We start from the raw sequence: 11,768 nt of genomic DNA, 5'->3' as shown, positions 1-11,768 counted from the left end.
AACTGGCTGATGAATTCGCGAACTGCGGTTCTCTGGAGCGCGCAATTGGACCAGAAATATTTTTAGGGTCAAACATAGCGGGAAAGATCGGGTGCATCAAGGAACTCATAAACAAAACTCATGAGGGCCGTTGGTGCACTATTGACACCTGCAAAATAACCAAGTGTTTCAATTCAATTTTTTTTCGACATCGTTCCTAGCAGAGTCGGATTCTATATACAATTATACTCAAGTGTCATGATTTTTGTTTTTTTTAATAAAAACTTGTGCTCCGGAGTTTTGTGATATGAACAATTCATTTCTAATATCTATTTTTTATTTAAAGAACCGCAAGATGGCGCTTCAAAGCAATTTTACTATATATTTGAGGAAATATGTATGTTTTTATGTGCCAGGTTGCAGCCTAAACGGATGGACAGAATCGAATAAAATTTTGCCAAAGTATTGCTATGACTCCTGGGTAAAAAACTCGCCAAGCGGACGGGGGATGGGTGGCACCACCCATAGTGAAAATTTTTAAACAGCTCTAACTTCGGAATTATTGCCACATGAACTCGAAATTTGAAATGCACAGATACCTATGGTAGGTGCTTATAGAAAGATATATGTATATAAATGAGTTTTTAAAAGGGGGTGTGGCACATCTCATAGGTGTGGAATCTTTTATCAGCTATAACAGCAGTATTAGTGATCTCATTGAATTGCATTTTGAAGATTTGTTATAATTGATCAAAGTGAAATTCAGATAAAATTATAGATGATGTGAAGTTCACTTTTATTTATTTTTAATGCAATTATATATAAAATGTAAACACGGATTGCGTACACAACCTCCATCCATACATATGTACGTGCTCGGCGCAAAATTTTGACGTCAATGCGTCATGATGTGTTCAAAGCCTTAATGTTTATAATGCAAATACATATCGACGTTTAAAGTACAAAACCGCGTATCGTCATTCTGCAAAACCGCTTAACTGACATTTGCTGCCAAAAATTAGATTTGCTCACACAAGCTCTTGGAACAATCTTTATCCATTCGTCCTGAAATATACTACCCAGTAATGCGATTGCTTTCTAAAAAAAGAGAACCACTTTAAAATATGAGTGTTTTTACTCTCTAGAGAATAATTTATGCAAACTCACATACGCGGTTTTGCATTTTGTTGATACGCGGTTTTGTACTTCAAACGACGATATGTCTATTTAAATATTTTAAAAGCTGACAATTTCGGTAAACTTTTTTTTTCGGGGAATTTTGGTTGAAACACCTATAAAGTGGAGCTCTCCATCAGTATTTTTTCAGTCTAATGCTACGCTGTGTAGGCTGCATACATTAGCTTTGTCATTTGGGATCGTAAGATTAAGTAAATTTTATTTTTTAAATCGCAAAAATGTCCTTGCTAGGTTTGCTATCAATATTACTCCTAGCAACTGCTATTAATGGAAAAGGCGGGAAGGAGCATAGTAAGGTAAGTGGAAGTAATTGAGCGATGAAGTTACACTAATTAAATTCTTTCAACACATTGTCACCATTTTCTAAACAAGTCATCCAAGAAAATCAGAACGCAATTTTCTCAATTATTTAGTCTCAAATAATAGTTAAATTAAAAACAAAATTAAATAATTGTCCGGGCGTTGTCTACGGCCCATTGAAATTTGTTCGGTATATCGTATAAAGTTGGAAGATGGCATTTTAAGTAGATACACGGTCCCGAAGATCTAGAAATAGGCTCGAGAATCCCAAAAATCTAGCATTAGTCTCGAAAATACCAAAATATTTCCAAAAATCTTGAAGTAGTCCCGAAGATTCCGACATAGTCCCGAGATTCTCGAAAATCTCGCAGTAGTCTAGAAAAATCCATAAATAGTCTAAAAAATCTCGAAGATCTGAAAACTTTGAAGTATGTTGTGTCGAAAATCATTTATGGATTTGTGATTTGACTAATTCAAAATCACGCAACTCTGGTTTCAGAAATAAAACCTTTTCAACCCCTTCCGATTTACACCCATCTTTTAAGAATTCTTCTATCTTACTAATTTTAATCTAAATTTTCAAACACTTTACAGTCTGAGCAGTCAAAAGGTAGTCGTAATCCATTTGAAGATAATGATCCCTATCTCCTCCATTACTAAATATTTGAACTTCTTTTACCAGCACGTCGGATAAATTATAAGTTTTTCGATTTGAGGAAGTTTGAGAAGATTGATTTAAAAAACTATGTAACCTTTCCTTAAGACTTTATGTTTCGTTAACATAAACGAAGCTGAGTACATTCATTTAAAACTTAAAATTTAAATTTTAAATCTTCTTCAAAAAAAGGCTTAGGCACTCCGCACATTAAACGCCTAGTCATAGTAGTGTAATCGTTCCGGCGTACTAAAGTATGAAACTTTTATACCGAACACATGTATTTCAATGAAGCTCTGTATATTACGATTCATAATCATGTTTTCGCCTAATCATAAAAACTTCATGAATCGAAGCGCCCAACATTGTAAGGCGCTTGCCGTTTTGATATCGGCATTTGTTTACTTTTTTGTGCTCGAAATAAAAATTATTTGTCATTTCAGTAGATAATGATTGAAAATTAATGATTTTGTGCTAAAACTCGTGCCAATTGTATAAAGTCATAAACGTGTATGCAATATTTTATTGCAGAAATGTTCGCGGAAGTGTATTTGTGAGAAAGACCGGCCAGAAAATGTGTAATGTGCGCGCAAGCAGGGCGCCCAAGTGTGCAGAAGTGGCGTCGTCATGCATTCGTTTTGACATGACAAAACGATTACTCTACTATGATTAGGCGCGTAATATGCGGAGTGCCTTAGGCTGCAATTTAAAAGAATAGTCGCAATATTTTTGTTAGTTGTAGTCAAAACGGCACTTTACAAAAATCATACTTCAAATTCATAAACAAGTTCTTAGTATCAATTCGATGTTTTCAAAATTTCGGGACCTCAAAAACACCGTGATCTCGGAATTCCGGGATGGGCATCCCTAGCCACCACATATATCGAAGTTCCGATTGTTCAATTTTCTTGTATATTTTTAATTCATTCGCTCCATCTAAAAAATCGATTTTTATATACGATACATCGATGCAATATTTCGTTGCATCAGATCGAAAAAACGTTGATATATTTTATTGACTTGCCCGTTGGCAAATATATGCCACACACAGTGATGCGAAATTTAGACAGAAAGAGAGGAGTTGAAGAGTTGCTTTTTCCAAATTAAGATGAAATCTGATTTTTCCTAGAAAAAATCGATTTTATCCGAATTTTAGCACCATAAAGCTTGATGTAAAAAATTCGCCCTTTTGGAGCTAAAATCCGATTAAAATGCGAATATCGAAGCTTCGAATATAAAATTTATCTTTAGTAATTATGCAACCAACTGAAATTTTGACCTGAAAAATGTCTCACCTATTCCTTTTATTAGGGTGTCGCTACCCCTGAAAAGGATACGCTGGTAAAGCTTTTGAGTTAAAATAAATAAGATAAACTTTTTAATATACCACGCTTTTATAAATGGACTAAAAGTTAGAAAATAATATTTCCGTACGGTACGGATTTGCAGGGTTGAAAATGGTTGTACGGATTCAACGTACGGATTTTTAGTTTTCCGTCAATATGTACGGATTTTCGGAGTGTCTTTTTCATATTGTAAACATTTTCCTTCTTTACACATATCTCATAGGTTCTTATAGTTCCTGAACCTTCCATTTCTTTTTGTTAAAAAATGCGTTGTCTTCGTACTTCTATTAAAAGCTTGATTATTTTTCACCCGATTTTAAAAATCAAACATGGCCTTTAAAATTATGTATAACAATATAACAAGACTTCGATTGTTGTGAAGTTTTGTTGCGTAAAATTAAAAAAAGGCCCTAATTTTCTTAATTTTTTCACTCTAACCATCGCTTCAAACATTACACTGTTACTCGGTAGGGTCGAAAACCTAACTGAAAAGTTTTGTTGCATGTACACTGCTTGTTAAAAAGTTCTAGTCCGAAAAATAATAAAGTTGTCTGTGAAGCAATCATTAAATAGGACTAGTGGAAATATGTGCTGCTTTATTTGATGTCATTAAAAGTCCGTTTCCTGTGTTCACCTAAGCACAAACGTATTTTTTTGCTCGCCAAACAATTTGTCCGCGTACGGATTTTATACTCTAAACGTCTGGCAAGCCCTGTTTCTCAGTCCCATAAAATTTGTTTTGATAACTTTTGATTTTTAAATTATAAACAATTTATGAGATAGAAAACGAAAACCGTGGAGCACATGCAATACAAAGCATGAGATTTAATTGACAATAGTCAAACTACATAACATAGACCTTAACTTTCTACAGAGAAGGTACAAATTTGAGATCGATTTTAAGCGGTCGTTATTCATATATCCACATACATACATATATTAATCTTCATATCAATTCAGGTCTATTATGTACATGCGCCCCACGCTTTTCATTTTCAATCTCATAAATTGTTTATAATGACTTGGTAAAATTTCAAAATCAGGAGTTATCAAAACAAATTCTATGGGACTGAAAAATATTATTTTCTAATTTTTAGTCCATTTATAAAAGTGTGGTAAATATATAAAAAAGTTTATTTTTATTTTTTTTTCTACTTTTTAGTCTTGTATAAAATTTTGCAATAGATATTAAAATAATTCAACTTGCAGTGAAAAGATAACAGAAGACTATGCAAGCAAAATGTTGTACATACATACATATAGCAGCAATTAATTTCATTTAAAGAAATTGCGTGTCGTCCATTTCCGCTGTAGCGTATGTAGTGCATATTTTTAGGCGCAACATTTAACTTCTTTTAGCGGGGTGACATCTACCTCTAGAGTGTTGATATGATACCAGGCGACGAGGTTGATTGATACCTAGACTAAGTTTGCCATAAATACCTTTGCTTTATTTATAGTATCGTCTGGACACACAACATTGCAGGTTGATAAAAGCGTTGTAAAAATAATGTTTGATGCCATGTTACTCCTTTCTTATAGCGTTTTCTTTTCTATAGAAAATTGTTGCTTTTTCAGTGCCCTCTTCGCATAAATACTAAGTAGAGGGCAATGCAAAGTCACCATTTTTAGAAGAAAAGGAAACACCATTAGTATATGCAGCTCAATCTAAAATTTGATCGCTAACATTTTTATCTTTCATTACTTTTCTTCTCGCAGTTGTCGTACAAAGTCGAGGCTGTGCCCAACTCTTATGGTGAACATGGTGAAGGTCCTCACTGGGATATTGAGAGTCAGAGCCTCTACTACGTAGATATTGAAGCGGGGAAACTATTGCGCTACGACTATCAGGAGAATAAAGTTTACAAATCCAAAATCGAAGGCGAGGATCTTGCTTCCTTTGTCATTCCCATCGAGGGTCAAAATGGCAAGTTTATTGTTGGAGCAGCACGTCGGGCGATAATTGTGGATTGGAATGGTGTCTCTAATACAAGCAAAGTGGATAGCGTACTCTTTGAAGTGGAAGCCGGAGAAAAATATGCTGGTAATCGTTTCAATGATGCTAAAGTCGACCCACGTGGCCGCTTCTTTGGCGGCACGATGCAATATATTGGAAATGATACATATCCTTTGGCGGCATTATACAAGTACGATAAAGGCAATGTTTCTACGGTAAAAAAAAGATGTAGGTATTTCCAATGGCTTGGCTTGGAACGAGAAGTTGAAGAAATTCTATTATATTGACACTGACACCTATGAAGTGAACGCATACGATTACAACTTCGATACTGGCGTGCCAAGTAAGTACCGCTTATTTGCTGTTTGAAAGCAGTTCACTAAAATTTAGCAATGTGACAAAAAAAGCGAAGAATGTAAACGAAACAAAACTTAAGGTTTAAGATCTGATTATAGCAACTTAACTTAACTTAACGTAACTTAGAACTTAGAAAATCAAAATTAAACAGACTTCGACATGATATTAAGCAAAATCGATTTTAGGTGACAGCCTCTTAGTTACGTTAAGTTGCCATAATCAGACCTTTAGTGTTTCAGTAGGTAGGTTTCTGATAAGTAAATATCTGTGTTCGTATGGAAAAGTAGCTTATGTCGAAAGGTTGGCTTTAGTATAATGCGGCAATCCCTTTATTTTTTAAACGGCAAGGAATTTTTTGATGAGACTTAATAAGAATATTGCCTTGCTAGTATCGGAACTATTTCTTCCACGTTTATTTGCCAAAAGTTGTTCAACGTCTTAGCGCCAGTGAGTCATTCGCAATCGTATGCTGCGAATGCCGATTTATACTAAAGCCAGCCTTTCGACATAAGCTACTTTTCCATATGAACACAGATATAATGTTTGAAATCGTTCAAAAACCGCACCCTCCGCGCATGTAACGGTAATTTGAGAAAACTTGGGAAGACGACGTGGTTTTGACCGATTTCAAAAAGTTTTACAGATGGTGCTTAAGATTTGATAAGTCATTTTTATATATCGTAACCTGAAATGCAAAAAGACGTAACAGCATCGTAAATGAAATGGGAAAAGTCATGACTAATATATAAATTATTTGTTTTTCTCAAAATGATGTGGGGAGTTGTAATTCGATGAAATCCATCATGTGAATCAAAAACTGAATTTGGAATTTTTTATTAGTTATGCCTTTTGGTATTTCAACGATAATGTGACGTTCAGGTGACGAATACTCCCATTTTATAGCATTAAAAAAGTAATTTTTTAGATAAACTTAAAAAAGAAAATCCATTTGGATTATTCATTAGCACCACTGCGTAAAAGACTTGAGAATCCAATACGGCTCTCGAATGGCACGCCATACGCGTACATACATATGCTCAAGTGCTTTCTGACAAAAGATCTTTTCACCATGAACGTTAGCAAGGGACCTTTTGTGTAAGACTTTCGTGCCAGAATAAACAAAATCTTTCAAACTATTTTGCTTACTATCTTTCAATGCTCTTACAAATAATTTCAAATGTCTTTGCTAGAAGTGCCCTGCAAGTTTTGTTTCGGGTGTATTCCATGTTTTGTTTATTTAGCACTGTGTTATTATTTTTTTCTTTTTACATCTTTAGGTAATCCTAAAGTTATATTCGATCTACACGGGGCAAAACCTGAAGACGATTTGCTGCCTGATGGTATGACTATTGACAGTGAAGGCAACCTCTACGTCGCCACATACAACGGTCACACTGTTTACAAGGTCAACCCAAGGTGAGTCAATTCAAAGTGTTAAATTGCATTTTTGTTTACTTAAATTACCCGTTTTTCAGTACCGGTGAAGTTCTTTTGGAAATTAAGTTACCTACCAAACAAATCACTTCAGCTGCTTGGGGTGGCCCCAATCTTGACATATTGTACGTGACCACTTCGGCGATAAATGACCAACCCGCACCGGCTGGTACTACCTTCAAAGTCACTGGTTTAGGCGCTAAAGGTTTACCAATGTCAAAGCTTCAACTTTAATTGTGTGCCTCGCGATCAGAGTTTCCAGATTCTTTTCTCAAAAAACTGTAAATTTCCAAAAAAAAAAAACTGTATTTTCGGCCAAAAAACTGTAACTTTCAAAACGAAAAGTGTTTTTGAAAAAAATAAGGGTTTTAAGTTATTAAACATAACTACCAAAACAATATTTATTTAAACTAAAATAACATCAACCGTTTAAATTAAACTTTACAATTAAATCACATTTTGTTTAATGAAACTTAGTTGGATATTTTTCGATTGGGAAAAAATTCTTTCCAAATTTACTGCGGCGGCTGCAATGCAAAGGACAACTATAACCATTTGTTTCAAATGAGAAAACTCTACTCCCACATCGGCCTCTTTTGTCCCAAAAATTTACATACAAAAAAATCCAAAGAGAAATTTAAGTTTATTCCTTTTTTTTGTGCACCGTCCCTCATCATACTGCCGGGAATCAAGCCGTATCCATTTATACCCAAATATCGAAATTTAGATATACAAGTAATTTTTAGCAAAAAAAAACCGACTTCAACTCTCATATAAAAAAAATATATATATATATGTATATATCTCCTGATCCACTGATCGGATCTTAACCAGATTAGTATGGGACCACCTCTGAGATACTACCTTTCCGATACAAAAAGAAATCAGTTGCCGTGGTCCAAATCGTGGTATCGAAATCGGTTGCCGTGGTCCAAAGTTATGCGGCAACATACATAAAAAAAAAAAAATAAAAAAAAAAAAAAAATATATATTCCGACGAAATGATAACCTCCTCCTTTTTTGGAAGTCGGTTAAAAAGGTAAAGATAACTAGGGATAAAAGAGAGAACCGTTTGGAAATAAGACAGGTTTTACTCTCTCCTGTAAAATTTTGGCAACCTCCCATACGAGGCTTTGCGTTCTCGGGATACGCGGTCTGTACTTTAAACGACAATATACAGCATAAAAGCGCAGTTAGTCAACGACGTAGCGTAAGTGTAGGTTGATGTACGTAGCAGCATATCAAATTTACTGTTGATAGACAGAGAGAGAGAAGAAACGGCAACGTCACCGCCATGCGGTGGTGAGCTTTCGTTAACACGCGAATCCCATAAGGTAGACAGCAGGGATAAAAAAGTAGGTACAATTGTACCTTTTTCCGACATTTGATGACTTAAAGTTACTTCCCGCAATTTGATTATTTTTTCTAGACTTGCTGCACCTATCAAAAGGAATCGGATAAATAAGCAGACTTTTCCTGTTGTTTTATAAAAAGCTGGATAAAGAAGTATACTTCGGGTGTTTTTTTGTCTTTTTCGCCAACGTTTTTCAGTAGCCAAAATTAGACAAAAACAACGCTTCTCCGATTCCCATTAGATTATATGTAGTCTATAGATATAGGCTCAGTTAAAAAAAAAACATCCATCTTTTGTATACATGTTTTAAATAACATTTATAAAAAAAAATACAAATGAATGATGTAACTTTTTTAAGTAGAATCTGTCTCATTTAGGTACATTTATTTTATGATATTAGGTACAATCTCAAATTTCCATTTTTCAATCCTGGTAGACAGTGATCAACTTATACCACATTGTGGTAGATCTGCCATTTTTTTTGAGCATGTACCACATCTACCACTCAAGGTCTGAAATCTACCACATATTCGCGTTTTTGAGTAGTTTTATTTTTGCTCGACATAATTGTCTTAATTTTAAGAGCAAAAATTGTCCAACACTAAACACTTATATTGGTAACAAAGAATGATATAATACAAGATTCTGCATCAGTGTTGCCAGAACTTTTCGGGGCGACCGCCTAGATTGGACAAAAAAAACGGCTAAAATGATCAACTAGAATTCATTTTTTTAAATACATAAATTAAGACTAGTAAATCCATAGAATTTTTTTTTTAGCTTAATACAGATTATACGTAGCTAAGCTGTACACCACTTTATTTTTGTTTAACAAAGGAAACTGTCGTTATACGTAGTTAAGCTTTACATCAGAAGTCATGTTTGTATTACTTCAATATAAAAACAGAGATAAATTACAAACTTATGGCGTTTACTTTGCTATTAAACAATTTCGCCTTCTTATAAATATTGAAACATTTTCAGTAGGTTGCTTTTTGACCCGGCTATATTAGCAGAAAGTATGGCACTTTTGCTTATTCGGAGGGCAATATTTTCAGAAATGAACATGTAAAGCTGTGAAAGGGCTGAGGAAAACAGAGCAACATTGGGCGCGTTCATAAGTCATAGCTGTTGGGTAACCGTTGGCTGTTTGTCTTAGAAACGCACAGTTGAGTAGTTACGCTCAGCCCAACAGTTGGCAACTTTCCGCCATTTTTTCCAGCGGAAAATTTTTACGCTACCTGAACTCAACGTGTTGGGCTTAGTCTAAACAGCTGATCGAAAAGACTTACGCCGCTTATATTAAATTTAACGCCGCTTTGTTAGGTGGCAGTTGCAAACAAATTTATTACTGACGTGATAAAGTAACTAAAATATTTTATAATAATACTACGTTTCTAAATATATGTTTTTAAGATGTTTGCTATATAATTTTACACTGTTTAATTCCTTGTAACATTGAACGATTTTTTCAACATGGCGGCGGCTCAGCGTTGAATTCTAAATAGTATCGGCGCATCTATCTCTATTTGTTGCAATTTCATTTGTTTACATTTATCAGCTGTTCATTTGGCAGCATATTCATCAAGCCGTTTCTAAGACGTAGTTGTTGGGTTCAACAGTTGCCAGCAGTTTCGTAGCAGATGAGCTAAACAGCTACGTCTTATGAACGCGACCATTATCTCGAGAAACGAAAACGCCATGATACAAACACAGAAGGTAGTTTAATTTACTGCCGTTCGTTGCTGTTGCCGACCACTTCACTTTTAACAAGTTTATGACATTTAAACAAATTCATGCCACCAGATTCACTAGCAGAAAAATTTTTGCTTCTTGAAAAAAAAAAAAAAAAATTTGAAGTGAAGTTGGATGAAAATATTAAAAGTGTTGCGCGTTTCCAAACTGCCAGAATTCGGTACACCAGAGCAAACGTTCGAAAATAATGTTTTTTGCTTTTCCGAGGATGGGGTACGTAGTACGATCTAATGCAGTCTGATGACAAATTGCTGACGCAAAATATTTTTAAACCTCTAAAAGATGTACCGTTAACCGTGGAACAGGAAGGAGGTCGAGTTAAAATGATGCCCTGCAACTTGATGAGCAAAGATGTGGTGCTGCTAAAAAATATATGTACAAAAATATGAGTACGAAACTATGTATTTGTCACAAGAACTATCCACATAAGGTGAAAACTACTGCAGTTTCATTTTATGAAATTTAAAAAGTATGTTTTCATCATGCATTGTCTTCCCAGAGAGTTTTGCTCCACATCGAAATTCGTGCTCTTTTATTTTCTAAGTGTAGCGAATAAAACTTCACACTTAAATTTAAGACATTCATAACAAAAATTTTATGAAGAAAATCTCCGCTACGTCCTCCCAAATATAAATTGGGAGGCAAAATTGAAGCAAGTTTTGCCTATTTTTCTTTAGTTTATTTGATGTTTATTATTTTTTATGAATATGTAGCTCATTACTTAACAAACAACATATACTACAAACAGATTTCACACTTTGTGTAAAAATTATGAAAATTTGTAACTTTTTAATCAGCTAATATAACGCGTCCCAGTTTATATGTATTTGGGTAACTTGCTTAATATAAAAAACATTGAAATCGGCTTACTATCTGATTGTTTTTCAATTTTATATAACACAGTCCGACATGAAAATTTTCTCAGAGATAAGACTAGCCATTTCTAATAGATTTTGGATCACTAAATTTTAAAAATAAAAATTTGTATATTTGAACTTTAATAAAATAAGGCGAATAGCAAAATCGGCTAAAAAACGGCAAATTTTTTTTTTGCAAACGGCAAATCGGCTGCCGGCTAAATCTAGCCGGAAAACGGCTAAAATGGCAACACTGTTCTGCATTCCCGGCGACGATGAAATTTCTCAAGTAAAAGTAAACAAGGCCGAATGCGAGGATAAAATAAACTGTAAAATAGTAATTTTTCTCAGTAATAAATTTTTCGACAGGAAACGCGGTTTTATTGTGTTAAATTGCAAAATATATGATTTATAAAAAGATTAATAGCGAAAATGTTAAAAAACGGCGATTTTTGTGAAAGTATTAGCAAACCTAAGTGCATCTAAGGATTCTGAGGCATTGCCAGCGTCAGGACTTTGCTCCGAACGGAGTAGATTTACTCCGCGATTTCTTTTTTAAATTAAAAATCTACTCCCT

At 34.4% G+C, this 11,768-nt stretch overlaps 1 protein-coding gene across 1 annotated transcript; it reads left to right on the top strand.

The window, feature by feature from the left end:
- Positions 1-5,169: 5,169 nt before the first annotated feature.
- LOC118754269 (regucalcin-like) lies at positions 5,170-7,528 on the top strand (the record flags this gene model as incomplete). Its single annotated transcript, XM_036489140.1, is given in 4 exon segments — positions 5,170-5,652; positions 5,654-5,777; positions 7,069-7,207; positions 7,267-7,528. Coding segments are annotated over 4 exon segments (939 nt in total), but the record flags the coding sequence as incomplete, so codon positions are not given.
- Between the last annotated feature and the right edge of the window lie 4,240 nt (positions 7,529-11,768).

Source organism: Rhagoletis pomonella, unplaced genomic scaffold (genome assembly GCF_013731165.1).
Source record: "Rhagoletis pomonella isolate Grant_MI unplaced genomic scaffold, Rhpom_1.0 Rhpom_scaffold_00002, whole genome shotgun sequence".
Taxonomy (NCBI): Eukaryota; Metazoa; Arthropoda; class Insecta; order Diptera; family Tephritidae; genus Rhagoletis; species Rhagoletis pomonella.
This window is presented reverse-complemented; position numbering and strand designations above follow the sequence as displayed.